Source organism: Patagioenas fasciata, chromosome 2 (assembly GCF_037038585.1).
Source record: "Patagioenas fasciata isolate bPatFas1 chromosome 2, bPatFas1.hap1, whole genome shotgun sequence".
Classification (NCBI taxonomy): domain Eukaryota; kingdom Metazoa; phylum Chordata; class Aves; order Columbiformes; family Columbidae; genus Patagioenas; species Patagioenas fasciata.
In genome coordinates, this window is record NC_092521.1 from 4,287,752 (window position 1) to 4,307,531 (window position 19,780).

Here is a 19,780-nt window from a genome sequence, read left to right on the forward strand (position 1 = left end):
AGTACATATTCCGGGAAAAGACTGTTTATTACATTAAGAATTCATAGTCCGATGTCTCTCAGTCCTTCCCCTCTAAATGAGTTAGTAAATACAGGTATCAGTATGTATACAGGTGTCAGTCCGTATTCTGGGAAGAAACTGTGTATTACATTAAGAATTCATAGTCCGATGTCTCTCGGTCCTTCCCCCTTGCTAGGGTCAGGCGCCAGGTCCTCAGTTACGTAAAAACAACAGTTCTTCGTTAAATGATCCTTACAACATACATAGCATAATAATTACCCATGTGCTGAATAAGGCAGAGATCTGACTTGAGAGGGGGAAAAAAATGGTACCTGTATATGCGTACCTGGGAAACTTAAACTCTAGCATTTCCTACCTGTTGAGGGCTTAAATTTCTGATCTTGTGGTGCTTCCAGTGCGTGTTGATGCCTTGAGTTATTAAAGATATAGGAATGTGTTTCTTTCCTCAAGAAAGACATTAAGACACGGTTTATAATCTCCATTTGGCAGATTCTGCTAAACTGAACCAGAGATAATAACCAGGGTTCATTACATGTAATATTACTATGTATTCTGTTTGTTATTGTGTATTTATGTGAAACTCAGGTGAGGGTGCCCATACCATGGTCTGGAGGTCTTATCTGGTGAACTTAACAATCTGTCCAACATGCTCAGGACCTGTGTTTCTATTGTTCCTCCAGCATGTACAAATTTATGACTGGAGACTAAAGGGACTCAAAGAACTGAACATTTCCCTTATTGAAATATAAAGGAAGAACCAGTAATTAAGAGGAGAATCCTGCAACAGATGATATGGCTGTGAAAGGCAGCAATACTAAATCCACTAAGAGATGTTATACACGGAGTGGGAATCATTATCCTGACTTACCAGCCAGGACAAAGTCATTAAATGTGGACCATATACCAGAATAAAGGCTTGGCCACATCTCTCCTACCCTTTGGTTAGTCTGTTAGTCTCTTCATCTTTGAATTTTATGTTTGCTTTATATTCATTAAAAACATGAACAAAGTGGCAGAGGTGAGGAGAGACTACATAAAGTGCAAAATAGGAGTGAGTAGGACTTCGCAATGCTAGAACAAGCAAAAAGAAGGGATCTCTGTGCAAAAGAACTGATGAAAATGCCATCTGAAGCGACAACTGTACAGTCTCATTTGGAATAGTTGAGAATGCTGCTAGAAGGTAAATGACTCATTAGCGTCCTCTGCTGACCAAATAAAGGCTCTGGCATTTTAAGGGTGGACAAGAACATCCAGGTGCTTTAAGATTGTCTGGAATTTTAAGCAGAGTTTTGACTTGGAATTAATCAAGGTTAAAGAAAAGACAATGCCATAGCAGGCCTCTCATGTTCTCAGCTTTCAGAATGTATTTTAGTTACCCCTCTAGAAATGAAGGCTGCAAGTGCAGAGTCACTATGAAAAAAAACATCACTTTGTGCATGAAAAAAAATGTGTTAAAGAAACACATAGCCCTGGTGCACCTGTATTTTCACCTGTTTGAAAAGTGTGAGACAATGGATGCCCCCAAATGGGGTTCTGAGGAGTGGGAGAATAGTGTCCTGCTGCACATTCCATAGCATACCTGACCTTCTTAACCCATGCACGTGGAATGATACATTTAAAGTGTGTAGTTTTTTTCCAATCCCAAAAAGAAGCAAACAACAACAAAACACCAACAATACCCCCACCATTTTTATGTGAGTAATTGAAAATTAGATGGAGAGACAAGATAAATTACTGATTATCTGCTATGGAGGTAGGACAACACAATGTTTTAAATTAATAGAAAATAATAATCTGGAAGTCCTCATTTCAACAAAAATATGCCAGTTTGGTGGGTGATTGATTCTGGAGGAAAGGACAGGTCATGCCTTACAGTTCCATGGTAGAAGTGCTTCTCCAGCTCTGCCCAGCAAAAATGGATGGGACCTGGGAGGGTTGAGAGGGAACGAAACACAGGCTTTGGAAGAATCTCCTGTCACTTCCAATGTAAGAGGCCAAAACATCTGTAGAAGAAAATAGCTTGGGAACTATGGCTCTATGAGAAATGCAATGAGTTGCAGAGAGGTTTAAACCAGATAGCAAAGTATCTAGGGCAGACTGGGAGGGCTGATTACAGCAGTTTGGGGAAGAAAGGAAGGAAAAGTGGATAACGGCAGTAATATTAACATGATCTCTCCTGTGGAAGTGCTGCTTCATTTATAAAGAAGGTAAAGAACTCTGGACCAATGCAATTGGTTTACCAGGTCAAGATGATGCTATCAAGTCTGGCGGCTGGAGGACTGGTTGATCTGGTCCCAAGGAAAATGTCTGATTTAACTCTGTTTCATTGAAGTTGCTTTTTCTGTCTGTCTTGGATAAGAGGATTACTGATACTGTGGGATCATGGAAACACCCTTCTTCTAATCCATCCGAAAGGGAGGAAGAAGAATTGAGCTACCTGAAAAAGATTTTAAATGGGAGCAAACAACATTATATCTGTGGAGGTTAATGGGAAGACTGATGGGTTTAAGTAGAAACAGACATCAAAATTAAAACCCTACCTAATCACTTTTACCATATCTTAATGTGAATGAAACCAGGGTAGTTAATGCTGGAGGTACATTTGCCTACCCTGAGAACATCCTGCCTTATTGCTTGGCTAGTTTTCATTGCATGGCAGGATGGATAGAGATTTATTTATCTTGCAGGAGACAATTTCCTCCTGACAGCCAGAAAGCAGATTTGACACCCCCAACCAAAACCACACTGAGTAGCCTTACCCAAGTCCAACCCTCCAAGCAGAGTTTGGAAACCTAGTGTGATACAAACAATGAATTAAGAAGGAAGAAAATAGAGTAGAGAAGGTGTTTGTATTTAATGGAAATTTTCACTGAAAAAAGAGAAACTGGATTGTCCAAAAAGATGCATCAGTATGAAAAAAAGAGACAAATTTTCCCTGTTGTGTTGATTTGTTTCAAACAGTCCTACCAATGGAAAATCAGCAAAATTTCTTCATGGATTTACCATAAATCTTCATGTTAAACACCCATGCACTTATTTCATTGTCTTTCTCCTCTTTTAGCTACGAGCCAGGAAGATGAAGTGCTGCCTTCTCTCTGTCGCGTTGGCTGTTCTGGTGTTCATTGTCATAATCATTGTGGTCTCTGTCAAGCACTGATTTGGCTGCAGTTTCCACAGGTAAAAGCCTTTAACTAAGTGTTTTATTGTAATCTGTAGAACGGTTGGGAGACAGTTTAGGAAGCTGATAATGGCAAGAAACAATTATCTTAGCTTGCACATTCAGGGGTGGCCTATGAAAATAACTTCCTTTAAAGGGTATTTGAGTTTGGAAATGTCATCCTTAGTGGATCCTCAAATGTAAGCCAAGGTGGTATTCAAACAAAACATATTATTACCCTTTTCTCTGCTGTTTGTGTTGTGTTTGATTTTATTTGGATCTCATAGCAATGCTAATTAGTGAATCCCAAATCCATATGAATTAGAGATGCAGAAGTGATGTTGAAAACCCCAGCGTGAAGCAGGGCTGGGGACAATGAAACATCCCACAGATATACCAAGATGCTCCAAAGTGGACCTACCTGCTGAGATATTCCAAAAAGACTCTGAAGCCAAGCCCTCCTGAGGAGCAGAAAGACAAACAACTGGAGACTGAAGTATGGACGAAAATAAAAATGGATTTCTGATGATCTCTGCTCTGGGTTCACCCCTAAAAGAAGTATTGGTCTGTAGTAGTGAGACTGGGCTATAACCTTAGCAAGATAAGTGAGACATCAAAACAACTTCATGCAGCTAGTGAAGTTTAATCTATAATATGCTTCCTTTGTAAAGAATTTTCTTTAAATGTAAAGCATAAGACACAAAATGAGTTTTTATTTTCCTTTTTTTTTCTCCCATTACTGTAGGAGAATGACTCATAAGTTGTTTTTTACAGTCTCTGTCTGATGCAAAGCATTTCTGGGTGTCTGCTTCTTTAGAGCATCACTAAGCCATTATTGAAGGAGAGATTATTAGATTTACAGAATTTCTCCCACCCTAAGGGGTCTGACATTCCAGGTCTGCATGTTTATTGCCATGGTAAACTGCCGGTAAAGCCAGAACCGCATCAGAGAATAGTATTGGTTGGAAGGGACCTCCGGAGATCATCCAGTCTAACCGCCTGCTAACGCAGGGTCGCCAGAGCAGATCACACAGGAAGGTGTCCAGGTGGGTTTGAATGTCTCTAGAGAAGGAGACTCCACAACCTCTCTGGGCAGCCTGGTCCAGGCTCTGGCACCTCAAAGGAAAGAAGTTTCTCCTCATATTCAGATGGAACCTCCTGTGCTTCAGTCTGTCCCCATTGCCCCTCATCCTATTGCTGGGCACCGCTGAACAGAGTCTGGTCCATCGTCTTGACACTTACCCTTGAGATGTTGATAAACACTGATGAGATCCCCTCTCAGCTTCTCTTCTCCAGACTGAACAGCCCCAGCTCTCCCAGTCTCTCCTCATAAGAAAGATGCGCTAGACCCCTCATCATCTTCGTAGCCCACTGCTGGACTCCCTCCAGTAACTCCTTGACCTTCTTAAATGATGCTTTTCCTGCAGACAGAAAATAGGAGCCCTGAGGCAGAAAACAGTGAAGGGTGGGGACAACTTTTGGCTTAGAGACCTCATATGTCCCACAGAGACTCACATAAAACATGTGTGATATCACTCCAGTACTTAATAGATACTGCATTATACTGAGGTTCACTGGGACCCTTAACAACAATTTAGATGGAAATGTTCTAGCCTGAACTACCCTAGAGGAAGCAGAAAAGACTGTTACTTTTTGTTTATTATTTTGTTTTACAAGACTTCAATGTCACTTGACAATATTATCCTTCCACATGAGGCTGAAGTCGTTGCCCTCTAATGTGGCTTCTTTCTCCATCATTCTCTCAACTGAAACTACTAGGGCTTGATTCAAAACTATCACAGGAAGATCTTTATTCACACAAGGTTATTTAATCTTTGGAACTCCTTCTGGCATGATATTGTGGGTGCCAAAATTTGGATCAAGTACCATCTCCCTGGTTTGGGATAAGGATAATCATAAACCCTAACTTATTGTTAGGAGAAATGGCAGTAAATGTTTTTCCACACTTGCCTGCTTACTTAGGTGTTTGGCAGGTACTCAAAGGAGCAGAATATCAGTGAGATGGACCTTTAGATGGATCAAATATGGATGTTCTTATGGCATAGATGATGTATAAATTCTACGGAAATTTTTATCCTTCTTTTACATAAGAGACGCAGCTCATGGGTGCAGTTAGTGATCTGTCCCACTGATTTAAATCTAGAGCAACTATAATTTTAGTTGCATTACTCTGGTTTTACTCTGCATAAGTCTAGTTTGAAAATGTGATCCATCAAGGTAACCTATAATGTAATAAAAATCTATAGTTTAATAATTCCTATCTACTAGAAATTACAAATCTTATCAACAGTTGACTACATCTAGACACATTTTAATCTAAATCCATTAAGCAGAGAAAGTCAGAGAACAAAAATATTCTTACAATAAAACTCCACAGGAAAACTAATCTTCTGTTAAGAGATCCATGTCTAGAGGGAAGTGAACCTAGAGATACTAATGAAAGCCCTAGGAAAAATATAATGCTCTACTTTTCATCATCAGTTGTGAAACTAATTATTAAGTTTGTAAAACATGAGTTATTCTCCAGAAGTACAAATGTAGGCAAAACCTATGTTGAGTTATATTAGAACAAGTATGCTTTCTGATAATTTTAAACTCTTCTTAACATATATTGACTCCAAATAGTGTGCAGTAGATTTCACATTTGCATTTTAAAGATTTCCAAAACAGAACGTTTTCAGAATTTCTGTGTCCATAGTGAACATTTTTTCTGTTCTGAATTGCAAGACAAATGGATTTTAAAATATCAGTGGATTTAAAGTTTCAACTACCTCAACAAATTGTTTCAATTAAAACTGTCTTACATACTTGAGGGAGATAGAGAACAGCTGGGTTTTAACATATAACAGCTCTACATAAATGTTCGGAAAAAATAAAGGGAAAAAAGCAAGCTAGGGAACTACTTACAAATACTCTGATTGGCATAGAACACATAACTGAATAAAATCCTAAATGACTGGCCAGATCTTCCACTTAATGTGTCATCCAAGAGTTTCCTTTTTACTGGATCAACAAAGAACCAAAAGAAACATCATCATGCCCTCATTCAAGTGCTTTAGGTCCCATTTGCATTATTTTCAAGGTCAGCTTCTTTAGCTTTCACAAGTGCAGTCACAATGAGAAATCTGAAGGTCACTATTCAGTGAGTTAAAGGAATTATGCCATTAGTATCTGTGATCACTAATGATTGTTATGATCCTTAACATATAAAGTCTTTCTTTTTTTATTTTTTATTTTTTGTTTGTTTGTTTTGTTCCTGTTTCTACTTTTGCAATAATGATACTGGATCAACAGTTTTTCTCAAAAGGGGGAAAAATCAGATGTGACTTTTGACAGATAAGCCCATTCCTTCCATAGGAAGATCACAAATCTTGAAAAAGTTAAGTGCTTGAAAAGAAAAATCTCTTTTTCCCGTGAGTTTCTCAAGCAGTGGTGGCTGCTGGCTCAGTGCATTCGGAGAGACCAGCTGTTCAGAACAGCTCTGAGCCCTGAGTTCTGCCTGTTGAGGTCCTTGCCATAAGTATGTCACGGCTCCCTTGGGGCAGAGAGAGAGAAGAACATCTATGGAGGATGTGGAGAAACTCCTGGGGACTTATGACTGTATGTTTGTTTGCTGACACCTCAGGAAAATAGCCCAGAAACTTTTGGGTCACATTGCTCATATTGCAGCAACATTGCAGCTGCTCTTTTTGCTCTTACGGTACAACATCAGTAAACATCTTAAAAGGACAAAATCGCAGTAGCAGTCTGAAAAAAGACTCTCCTTTAACAATGTCTTTGTCTAGTGTCAGCCTAGATAGACAATCTGTGTCCTCCTTTTGGCTCATTTGGCTGAATGCGCAATTACGCAAAGTGACAATCAAAGACTGTTGGACTCCTAAGTCTTAAGTGTTCTTTATAGGAAAAAAAAAGGCGATAACCTTTGAGAAAGATGCTACCTGTATTTGACAGCTGCAAAATATGCTTTTTGATGACAACTTAATAATCTCAATCTATTTAGCCAAAGAAATAGAGAGAAAGAAAGATGACATGACTATTCTGTGCCCTTTTCTTGGAAGAAGTCATTGCAGCAGAAGGTGCCTTCCCTGTTTACAAGACACGCTTCAGTCAGACAAAGGTTACATGGAATTTGTTATATAGGTCCTTAAACCCTGTGGACTTACTGTTCTTTCCAGCTTCAGAACCTGTGAACAAAGAGGTGAGAGCCCAGGGGAATAAAACAGTGTTTTCCTTCTTGGTAGTTGATGTAATGGTTGACAGTGATGCTCAGCTTGGAAGAGCAAAACAAGAAGAAAGTGTACAAGTGATCATTCAACAGAATATTCTCCCAGCCTTCAGCAACTTAAAGCTCAACAGCTTTCTGATCCAGGAAGTAGCTCTTTAATCTCTAACAGACATTGATACATTCCTTTCTTGTTAATTTGACCATCATAAACTTCTGAAATGTGCAATATCCTGAACAAGGAGTTCCACTCTAATTACGGTCAACCTGTGCATCTTTAATGGAGAGCTAAAAATCCATCTTGGACAGGAGCTCTAGATTAGGGCTATAGTCCGTATGGAAAAGCAATAATCAGGCTCCAGGTATCTGTTTCCGGAATATGCAACCGTCTTGTTTTGGATTTAATTGAATTAATTATTATAAAAAACTAGAAAATATTATTTTAATTTGGATTGGCTTTTTTCCCTCCTTTGCAATCACAGTTTTCCTTGCCTAATTCATTTATGGGCTTATTATTTGGTTAAATTTCTTCTGTAACTTGACCAATAAGGATGAGGTTCAGCAAGATGATTTTATACAATCTGTCTTTGGTGTACGGTTGGTTGTTTTTTTTCCTGTACTTTCAGATACTACAATATCACTGCATGCCATTCGTCTGGTTCCTTGCACCACAGTAGGAATCATAAAACCTGCATTTTTAGTCACTGTGTGTATTTAGAGGAGCAGAGGAAAGCTCCATCATGCAATGTGGCCTAGAGAACTAAAGAGCATCTTCATCTTGGAGCTTTAAATCTCAAAGCTTGAACCCAGGACAGCAGAACGGTTTTCTGCAAAATTGGATTTTGCTAGGTCAGCCTCAGCCCCTTCTGATGTCATTAATGCTGCACCTTTCTCTCGTAGCAGGATAAAGTACCATGTGGAGCCAAGAGGAAGTTCTTCCAAGGCAGAGCACATCAATAATCCGTATCTCTTGGGGTCATGAGGGCGATAGGTGACAGGGAGGGAAAGATTGACATGTGACGTTGTGGTACTTGGCATTTACAGTTCTGTCATTCCTTCCCTGCAAGAAACAAGTCTGGGCACCCTCTTCTGACACTTACAATAGAAATTCCGACATTTGCCCAAAGCATCTCATGCCTGGCAAAGTCAGGTCGTAAGAGCACAGCGGTTCCCGCTCAGTGATGAACAGAGCAATAATTCAACCTAATGAACATTGTAAATAAGGACAAAACATAGATAGGTTTGTGTCATGGCACTCCTTTTGACTTTTAAATTGATATCATAGGGCTGGCTTTACTTAAAGTCTCTGTTTTTACCACACATCTATATATGGCTCAATAACTATGTGAGTGGCTCAGTTTTCAAGCTTGTTTCGATGTCTCAAGCCCTGAAAGGGTCACAATATTTTTAACAGCTGTCATTCAAATTCTAAAATAATTCACCCCTCTGCCCTAGCTGTGACATTGCTGCCATGTTTGCTCTGCAGCACAGTCAGGAGTCAATAACTCTGCAATGCCTACTTCTTATTATTTTGAAAAGGTTCCTACATTTATAGTCAGGTGCCAATTCCTGTCGATTCAATTCTTGTCTTTTAGTCTATAATTAATTTCTCGGATCCTGGCATCCTTGCTAAATTTTTACTCTGGCAGAAAGACTGAGATACATCATGATTCTGCAGTAACTTTTGTGCTTCAAATTTAAACAAGTAAAAAATGAGGTCTGAATTTTCAATGATTAATATATAATGGGTCTGGTTCTAAGATTTCACCCAATTTTTTAAATTAAGGTAGCATTTATTTTCTTGAAGACTTTCCTGATTCCAGTGGCTGTGTCTGCACTTCTCTTAGCTAAAGTATTTCCCTGACAGCCAGTTAAAATCTGAGGTACAGACAGCTAGAAGAGAGAAACGATTACCAGTGGAAAATGAAATTTTGAGAGACAAGAGTCTGCTTTATGTAAAAAATCCTTCAAAGTAACAGTGCAAGAAAAGAAGCTGTGCCAGTAAAAAGGTAGATTCATAGCTAAGAAGTTCTCTGAGTTTTCACCAATTATATGCACCTCTTCCAAACCTTCAAACAGATGAATGTTTTGATGGGATATCACATGATCAGGTTACTCTGGCTGAACGCATTTCAGGTTGACGTTGATTGTTGGCCATCTGCATGTTCTTTGATCACACAATGCCAGATCATTAACTGTACTGTGGAAGAGAGCTAAGGGTTGGACTAGATGACCTTTGAAGGTCCCTTCCAACCCTAACTATTCTATGATTCTCTGTATTATGTTGCCTTTGCCCTAGCTTGAGAGTCCACATGTAGACAGTTCCTGCAGCTCAATTAACAAGTAGTAACATGAATTCATTGATTTGCATCCAAAATCAGTAGGATTGTTGAACCGTGAGCAGTCTTCTTAGTCACATCTCAGGTTTCTACACTGTTTTTTAGTGGAGTAGGAAAATGGAGTAGTCCCACTGAGTGGCTGTACCGTGATGACCTCTTGGATGGCAAGTCTTTGATCTAAGCTTCCCAAAGCAATCTGCAAACATTAATTATTTATGCTTTGTAATGCCTTTTAACTTTAGTCATCAAGACACACCTCTAAGAACCTGACAGAAGAGGCTCATCTTCAGCACATTAATTTGAACTGCTAGAAACTGTGCAAAAATGTCCATACTGATTCAGACCAACGGTCTATCAGGCCTCATACACTGTGTCATTCACAGGTACTTAAGGAAAGACCATGTGAAAAGAAGAATAAATATCAACTAGAATTGTGCTCAGCACCAATCATTCCTCTAACAGACTAAATATGGCCTTACCTGCCTAAAGTTTAAGTTCCAGTTTGGAAAAGGTAGTCCTAAGTGTGTGTCTAAAATCTTTGAATGAGTCAGTGGTATGTGTCCTCTTCCCTATGGATGCTCTCATTTCCTCAGGAGCAGTGATGTCTGGTGGAAAGAGCAGTTGGTTCTTAATGGTTCAGGAGGATTTTGAGAGGCTTAAGTAGCCCCCAGGAGAAGAGAGGATTAAGCTTCTTTTAAGAACAACACAGATTTATGCTGTCATGTCACTTCACCACTGTTAGCTGACATTTTCAGTTGGCAATGGCCAAATTATCTGTCTTGTCAAGCCCCAAAAATCAGTGAGACCGTGATGCTGTGAGAGGGACGAGAGCAGAGAAGAGCAAGCTAAGGGAGTCCATAATTCATCCTGGTGCTCCTTGGCTCTAGGGTGGTGGACTTCCAATGAAGTCAGTTTGGGAAGGTGTGTGGTTCTTTTTGCTAAGGTAAAACCAGCCTGTTCTTTGGAGAGAAATTCCTTTTGACCTGAGGATGATGAGGAGATGGGCAATGTTGCTGTTGTTGAATGAAAAGTTTGGTGTGTAGGGAACCAGAAGGCTTTGAGTGGCCAGTTCTGTGCTAGTATATGTTGATTCAACAAAAGCCACAAATTCTATGTGTTTCATCACCATTTCAGTCTCCTGATTCTGTGATATTTGAAAGCTTTTGTATCTGAAAGAGAAAATTTGAAAAAGAGGTCTCTGATGCTGGCAAATAATAGAGATCTTAATTTTCCCTACTCAAAATCTTAAAGTGGTATTACTGTTCTTTGTCTTTTCTCCCTAAGAAACTTAGAAATCCAGTCTTAATGAGCTTGTTTTTCTATTGAAACATCACAGCCACTAGAATTATGGCAGTGTTGTATCTTCAAAATCAGATGCAAAGACAGAATCTATATGTTGTGTTTCCTCTTCTGTGGACATGCACACAATAGTATTGCTTAGAAGCTCTGAGAACATCAGGTTTTGATACACTTAGGTACTCTGCCTATCCATGTTCTTGAGATATGTGAAAAACATTGTCTGCTAAGACACAGAGTCTCATAGGTTTTCTTGGGAATAGGGCAGCACATAGTTAATCAATGCCATTCACTAATTGGCAGGATATGATTCTCAGTGGTGTACAGGCTGCTCGAAAGTGTTACATGACTATTATCCTTGGTGGTGGTGTCAAATCAAAGTAATTTTTGATCAGGAAAACCTGAAAACCGACACAGGAGGTTTTCTTAGGTAACAGTGTGTTAAAGAAGAAATATTTTGGCAGTTTAGCTAGAGAAACTAGCGTCCCAGCAGGCAGAACATCTGTGATTATCTCTTCAGGAAGAAAAACGTGTATCAAGAAAACCCTGTCTTTGGTGCCAACGTGTTAGTAGTGCCTCTCAGAGGGGTCATGTGCAGTGAAGTAGATGGGAAGGCTGTCCTGTCTCTTCTGTGCCAATAACTTAAGTTCTATCTTGGGCAATGGTAGCCTAAACGACTTGATGTTCAACAGGTTGGTTAGCATTTAAATATCACAAGAAAATCATTACAAGTAATAAAATATACTCACCTAAGTGCTGCACTTTGTCCCAGCAACCTCCACTAAAGTCCTGGTGGTGGTCAGCCTAGTTGGAAGATGGTCTCATCCCATGATGTGTTGTAGCTTGTTATGTCTTGTTTGCAACCAAGTTACTCCAAGCAACTGTAATGGTCTGGGAGGTATTCTTTAAACCTGGGAGTGAAATCAAGACAAAGGTTAGAGGGCTTATTCAAGGCTGTTTCTTTGGCTTCTTCTTCTTAGGCCTTCATTAACATGAAAATTAAAAACAAAATAATCTAAAAAATCCCACAAAACTTCACACCTGACTGAGTTATAATTTAGTAGTTATGTCTTTGTTAGCTATCTGCCTCCTTGGGTAGATCTTAGAAATATCCACATTTTTATAATATGTCATCTGTTCAATATAAAAATAATAAAAAGTTCTAATTGCCTTTCTCTCTCTGATGTGAGATTCATAGAATGATTTCTGTTCGAAGGGACCTTTGAAGATCATATAGTTCCAACCCCCCTGCTATGTGCAGGGACACCTTCCACTAGTCGAGGTTGCTCAAAGCCCCGTCCAACGTGGTCTTGGACACTTCTAGGGATGGGGCATCCACAACTTCTCTGGGCAGTCTGTTCCACCCTCACAGTGAAGAATTTCTTCCTTATATCTAATATAAATCTACTCTCTTTCAGTTTAAATCCATTACCCCTTGTCCTATCACTACATGCCCTTGTAAAATGTACCCTCTCTGGTTTTTTTGTAGGTCCCCTTTAGGTATTGGAAGGCTGATACGAGGTCTCCTCAAAGCCTTTTATTCTCCAGGCTGAACAAATCCAACTGTCTCAGCCTGCTTTCTCAAACCATCTTTAAGAAGACAATTATAATTCCACCATACTCTGTGAATTTTCTGAAATATCCCATGTAGTTTCATTAGGCTTTAACGGGAGTTGGAATCTGCTTCACAACAACCTTTCATTTACAGAATTTGTTTCAGGTCTCAAAATACACCTTTTACATGTATCTAGAAAAGGAGCCTTTTGACTTTAGTATTCATTAAATAAATAACCATCTTTTTTTCTCCTAAGAAACTGCCAGAGAAGTAGGTTTTTTACTTCTGCATTTGGTAAGGAAGATGCTTAAGATTTGACAGATTATTAAATCCCCAATTAGTAGCCATATTTTAACACCAAAATGGGCTTTTTATATTACAGCGTTGAATGACTTTGCTTATAGTGCATAAACCATTTCATTTCTCTCACAAGTAGGTCATCAGGAATTATTATGTTGAGGGCTTGTACAAAGAGACACTGTATTTACAACTGTGCACCTCAAATGGATCTTATCATCCCAACCCTGAAGGTGAGCAAAGCTTCTTGTCACTGAAACGATGCACAAGATGGGGTAGAGGGAGATCATTTCAATTTGCTCATTACTGTGGTTGATTGAATTACCTCTTGCTATAGCTGCCCATGTACAGCCTGCTGAGAGTGCAGAGTAAAATGCATTAGTTTTGATGTCATGTCATCTAAAGATGCTAAGAATAACATGCCATCCATTGTTGCCTCTCAGCTGATAAGCAGTAACTCATTAAACAACAGTAATTTGATCCCTTTTGATTGTCTGCCTATTCTTTAGACTAAAAAAAAAAAAAAAAAAGCCATATCATCTGTGGAATATTTTCAAGGCATCTTCTTTTTCTTCAATAAAGTTTGAGAGTTCTAGAGTCATTACAGAAGAAGAGCCACACAGCATCCTCTGCTCAGCTTTGGATTGGAGAGATTTTTGAAATGAGGACAGAAGAAAACCTACCTGATTTTAGGCTTTGATGATAGCTGCCTGCATTGCACTTTGTGTTTTGGTTGTATATCATCTTGTGATGAACCTTGTTGGTCCCTTCCAAGTTGGGACATTCTATGGTTCTATAAAGTCACTTGGTTTGTTCAGCCTGGAGGAGAGGAGACTGAGAGGAGACCTCATGGCAGTCACAGCTTCCTCACAAGGGGAGAAGGAGGGGCAGGTGCCAAACTCTTCTCTTTAGCGAACAATGACAGAACCCGAGGGAATGGCAGAAGATGTGCCAGGGGAGGTTCAGGTTGGACATGAGGAAAAGGTTCTTCACCCAGAGGGTGCTGGACACTGAACAGGCTCCACAGGGAGGTGTCACAGCCCCAAGCTGACAGTGTTCAAGAAGAGACTGGACAACGTCCTCAGACACATGGTGTGAACTGTGGGGTTGTCCTGTGCAGGGAGTTGGACTCGACGATCCTTGTGGGTCCCTTCCCACTCGGGACATTCGATGATTCTAAAAACCAGACTTCTAAAATGCAAGTGCCTTGCAGAATCACAGAATGGTTGAAGTTGTTGGGCACCTCTGGAGATCATGTGGTCCAAGCCCCTGCTCAAAGCACAGTGACCTGGAGCAGATTCTCAGGGCTTGTCTGGAATACCTGTGAGGTTGGAGATTCCACAAAGTCTCTGAGCAACCTATTCCAGTGTTTTACCATCCTGACAGTAAAGAAGAGTTTCTTTCTTATGCAAGAGTGGAATTTCCTCTATTTCAATTTCAGCAAGCATTGTTTTTCTGATGTCTAGTGCTGTGCCTTGTAAAAGAGTTTCCTATATGAAAATACATTCTTGTTGATTATTTTGAACAACATTGTTCTTAGTTTTACAACTACCATTTGTATTATGTTTACAACATGTGATTAAGGACTCCTATTAAATGTTCTGTACAAAGCAGATCGCAATGACCAATATTTATTTACATTTTTTTACAGAACACAGCATTGAAAAGGCTATAGAGGAGAAATTTAATGCAAGAGAGAAGCTATAAAAACTGCATTTCAGCTTGTATGAACAATTTGGGTGTTTATTGGCCTAGGAAATTTTCCCATTTGACACTCAAATATTGATGTGGGTTGACAGACACACAAACTTCCTGGAATCCTTTAATTTGTAGCAACTTCTCTTTTATTAAATTATATATTCCAAAGAATATCTTGTTAATGACCAGTATATGGCAAATGTATTCTCCAAGCTTATTAGTACAGGAATAATTGAGGGTGGCTGCTATAGTTCATTAAGGCTTATTTATTTTATAGTTCATTAAGGCTAATTTTATAAGTATAAAATATATTTTAATAGCCATTTTTGCCTGGGTTTTTTTTTTTATGTTTCTCTGCCATCTACTGCTAGCAATAGTTTCTGATTTTCTCCTTTGGTCCTAGGTAATCTTTCACAGTGGTTGCAGTGAACTGCTTAATGATGGCTTTTAATCAACAGTTTTACTGGTCAGTAGCAGATGCTAATCTTCAGTCACACACATATTCAGTTACTTGTGCTTTTCCTGGGTCAAAAGAGCCAGTTTTTATGATCTCTTGATCCAGCACACTGGGAATTCACTTTTCTTTATGGATAGAAATTTCTCTTAGTGTGTACACATGGTCAAAACTTTCAGTAACTTGATTCAGTGAGTACCCTGAAGCCCAGAATAAGTTATATAAACACATACAAAGTTGTACGATGGGAGCAAAAAGAAATAGATATATTTTTATTTTATTTTTATTGATAGTGTAACCACATTTATAAATTTTGAAAAAAAAAAAAATTCTAAAACTGTTTATGTATAGTATATTGTTTAATGTGATCAAAGCGTATCACAGTAGTTTAACATATGGTTAAACACACTGGTCTGGAGAATCAACATTCCAGGCTGAATTTTAGCTAATAACTCTTTCATTGCTGTTTGTAGTGAGCTGTTATTAATATAATACTGAGTTTTCTACTGCCCTTTAGTATTTCACTGATCCATAGGATACCTGTCTTATCCATGGCAGATACAAGCTCGATAGGGACTGTATTGCTACAGATAGAAAAGCTGAGCCATGATGAATCTGACTAAAAGATTGGCAGGGTACATCCTCCACCTCTGATGCATTTGTGGTTTTGATGTAAAGAGAAACTGGAGGGCAAAGGTTCTGTCTGAGAATTGTTTGTGCATCATATATGTATCCAGACCCTTAGCTGCATTCCATGTTTCTTGCATCTTGCTTCTGTGTAGCCAGAATTTTGTTTGTCCTTGTTTCCCACAAAGGGGCAGTCATGAGAAGGAAGAAGGGAAGATGATGAAGCCAGCAACAGCCACAAGTGGTGGGGAAAGGTGGTACTGACAGATTAATCCACATACTTTTCCTTGCTTTGGTTCCTGCAGCTTCATTGCATGTCCATCCCTAGGATGCTCAGTTTCTGGGCAACTGAATTTGCCACTATTTTCTGTCAATAACCTTCCTCACTTTCTTAGGATGGGCAGGAAAGAATCTATTCTATTTTCCAGTAGATAAGAAACATTTTCATAACCGAATGAGCTCATACGACCTACCAGAAGTGGTTGAGGAGCAGCTCCAAACTAAGTAGCCATAGAGAATTCCTGTAATACCCTGTTTCCCTGAAAATAAGACAGGGTCTTATATTATTTTTTTCTCAGAAAGATATGTTAGGGCTTATTTTCAGAGGAGGTCTTACTTTTCCACGAACAACAAACTACATTTATTCTTAAAAAGAAAATCAACATTTATTCAAATACAGTCATGTCGTCACATTCTGGAATATCATCATAACTCTCCAAACCCTGAATTCCATAATTAATTTATTGTGACTCTATTTCCTTTTTCCATGGACAACAATCTACATTTACCGATATTCATGAACAAAAATTGACATTTATTCAAATATAGTAATGTCATCATCTTCTGGAACATCATCATAACTCTCCAGACCTCTAATTCCATCATTAATTTCTTGTGACTCTATTTTCTTGATAAAGAGTCTATCTGTCCTGCTGCATTCTCTTGGCAATTAATTGTACTTTTTTACATGTATAGCTGCCTGGACACTATTTCAATTGACTTTTTTAATGAACGGTAACTAGGGCTTATTTTTGGAGTAGGGCTTATATTTTGAACATCGTCAAGAATCATGAAAAAGCATGCTAGGGCTTATTTTTTGGGTAGGTCTTATTGTCAGAAAAAAAGAGGCAATGTGGGGGATTTTATTTGCCAAGATAGGAGTAGATATTAGCTTGTTATGATAAGTTTAATTTGCCTGCTCTGTTTCAACAATCCACGTGGCTGAAATCGTGTTCAGTGTTTCCTTGCTGTTGAGTTATATCCTTGGATTAACTTGCTTAGACCTTTATGGTAAATTATGCCAATTCAAGGAATTCAAGTTATTTGTCCAAGGAAAAGGCTGGTGTTTTTTCACTGCAAAGACTCTGAGTAATGAACCCAAGTTTAGTGTTCAGTTACTATAAAACATGGCAACATATGATGTTACCTCACTTTGGCTGCTCTGAAAACTAGACATTTAGGTCATTTCTTATCAGTAGTGAAATTTAACCACAGGCACAAGTTAACTCTTCCCTTTCTACCTTTAACACTCATGTTAATTTTGGAGAACTTGTGCTCTTGAGATGTTTCTGTATAGAGAAATTAGTGAGGGTAATGCTGGCTTTAACATTCATTGAGACAGAGGTTTTTGTCCATTGTTGGTAAATACCTACCGAAATAATGACCCTCCCATATTCACAGACAGGGAGAAAAAGCACATTTAGGGAAGGCTCAAACAGAACCTTCAGCAAATTCTTAATGCTAAGCAGGTGTGACCTCCCTGTCCTGTAGAAGCTGGTGAAACTGCTCCTGAGTTTCAGTTCCATGTTTCACTGCAGGGACTTTGAATTAGAAATACAGAGAGAGTCTGTGAGTGAATTGGAAATAAAACTCATGCTCTTGCCCTGTTATATCTGCATTTCCAGGTAGGGATTTTGTTTTTGTCAGGCTGTCCTGTTCACGAGAGTTCTTCCTCCCCACAGCCTACTGACAATTACTTCACCACCCGCTCTCCCCAAAAAAAGTCCCAACCAAAGTATTAGGCTTGATGCTGCAGCTCAGATAATGAATGCCCTGCTGAATATTTTTTAAGAGTTTAGGCCTGCCAGAAATATTTTGTCAGCCTGTCTCTGACTTGCCAGTGAAAGGCGGGGTTTTGCTCTCTGTCAGATTTCTCTTTTTTCATTTAAATCTCCTTTGATGAGCTTCCTATTGGGTTTTTAGCTACTTATAGAGCAAAGTTAATTTTTTTAATTGCAGTTTCCAGAAAAAAAAAAGTCACTTCAGAGATCTTTTTGCTTTCATTTTTTCCTGCTGTTGCTTTTACTCTTGACATTCAGCCTACTCAACAAGTCCTAATATGACACTCCATAAAATCTTTATCCTGTCAAAGCCCTGCTGTGAGCATTGCCCAGTGCTCCAGAATTTGCATTTAGCATCCATTCATGCGACTATATCAGTGGGGTTTTCTTATCATTGAGTAGCCCTCCAGCTTTATATGAAAGGGCACAAAGTTAATGAAAACAGCATTAAAACTCTATTAACATTTAGTGAGATTACTAAGCCTTATTCTCAACTTAATATTAGTTTCAGCATATTTGTCTTTAAACTCACAGTACCCAGAACCTGAGATAGCAGAAATAGTCCTATTGTTAAACCCATTTTTCAGATGAAGATGTTACTTCAGAAGGAATTGAAGGCTTTGTTTTTGAGGATTTGGGAATTGTTTCTGTTTTTCTTCTTTTTTTATTTTGAATGAAGAGTCACTCATTGGAGTTTATGATTCTTTCTATATTTTTTCCCTGGAATTCCTGGAAAAATGAATCCCAGAGGGAGAAAGATCTCCTGGAAATGTCACATGATATCCTGCTTCTTTCAGAATGTTAATTAAGATTTTCCTTCAGACACAAACTTAGTTTGCTGTTGCTTTTCTTGGGGGGGAAAGAGACAAAAACACAGTGTGATAATGATACAGAAACACAAATTCACAGAATCACAGAATGGTTGGAGTTGAAGTGGCCTCTGGAGATCATCCTGTCCAACCCACCTGCTAAAACAGGTTCACCAGAGCAGAGCACACAGGAAGGTGTCCAGGTGGGTTTGAATGTCTGCAGAGAAGGAGACTCCACAACCTCTCTGGGCAGCTTGGTCCAGGGCTCTGGCACCTCAAAGGAAAGAAGTTTCTCCTCATATTCAGATGGAACTTCCTGTGCTTCAGTCTGTGCCTGTTGTCCCTCATCCTATCGTTGGGCACCACTGAAAGGAGTCTGGTCCATCCTCTTGGCACCCACCCTTGAGATACTGATAAACATTGACGAGATCCCCTCTCAGTTTTTCTTCTTCAGGCTGAACAGACCCAGCTCTCTCAGTCTCTCCTCATAAGAAAGATGCTCCAGGCCCCTCATCATCTTTGTTTCCCACCACTGGACTCCCTCCAGTAATTCTTTGTTCTTCTTAAATTGAGGAATCCAGAACTAGACACAGAACTCCAGATGTGGCCTCACCAGGGCAGAGCAGAGAGGAAGGAACAACCTCCCTCGACCTGCTGGTCACACTCTTCCTAATGCACCCCAGGTACCATTGACCTTCTTGGCCACAAGGGCACATTGTTGACTCATGGTCAACCTGTTGGCAACTGGAACTCCCAGGTCTTTCTCCCCAATGCTGCCTTCCAGCAGGTCAATCGCTAACCTGCACCAGTTGCCTAACATGCATGTTTAAAGCAGTATGCTTGAATCGAAGTACCCATGAGCTTTCCATCCACTACCCTTGCTCAAGAAAGACCTTCAGGTGTCTGAGGTATATTGTTTGTTTTAAAATTACCAAGAGCTTAATTCCATCCTCAAGGCCAAGTTACAAGTCCATGTTGCTTAATCATACCCTACAATCCCATAGCACAGAGTAGCATCTCATATTGCTTGATTGTGGGTCTTCTCTGGGTCCTGTGTGGTTCCATTGTGTTCCTTAGATAGTGTTATGTATTTTTTGCTGCGGTTTTTGGCTCTGGAAATACCCACACTATTACACTCTGCTAAGAAAGACTGGAGCTTGAGCTACGATGTCTCTCACAACTTACTACAAAAGATGTAGAGCTTTTTTAGCTTTGGTCACTAAG

At 39.3% G+C, this 19,780-nt stretch overlaps 1 protein-coding gene across 13 annotated transcripts in view; it reads left to right on the forward strand.

Annotated features, from left to right (window-relative positions):
• The window catches only part of TSNARE1 (t-SNARE domain containing 1), a 535,013-nt gene that overhangs the window by 467,648 nt on the left and 47,585 nt on the right, over positions 1 to 19,780 (forward strand). For 8 of the 13 annotated variants that reach the window (XM_071803750.1, XM_071803751.1, XM_071803747.1 and 5 more), the window contains one exon: positions 3,083 to 3,167. The exons of 2 other annotated variants lie outside the window; for them this stretch is intronic. Coding sequence is in view for 3 of the 11 variants with exons in the window: in XM_071803754.1 (XP_071659855.1) it covers positions 3,083 to 3,198; positions 3,504 to 3,557 (170 nt within the window). In the remaining 8 variants the exon portion in view is untranslated. Of the gene's footprint in view, positions 1 to 3,082; positions 3,199 to 3,503; positions 3,754 to 19,780 lie in introns of those variants that run through there. 3 more of the 13 variants (XM_071803753.1, XM_071803758.1, XM_071803754.1) reach the window with 2 other exon arrangements.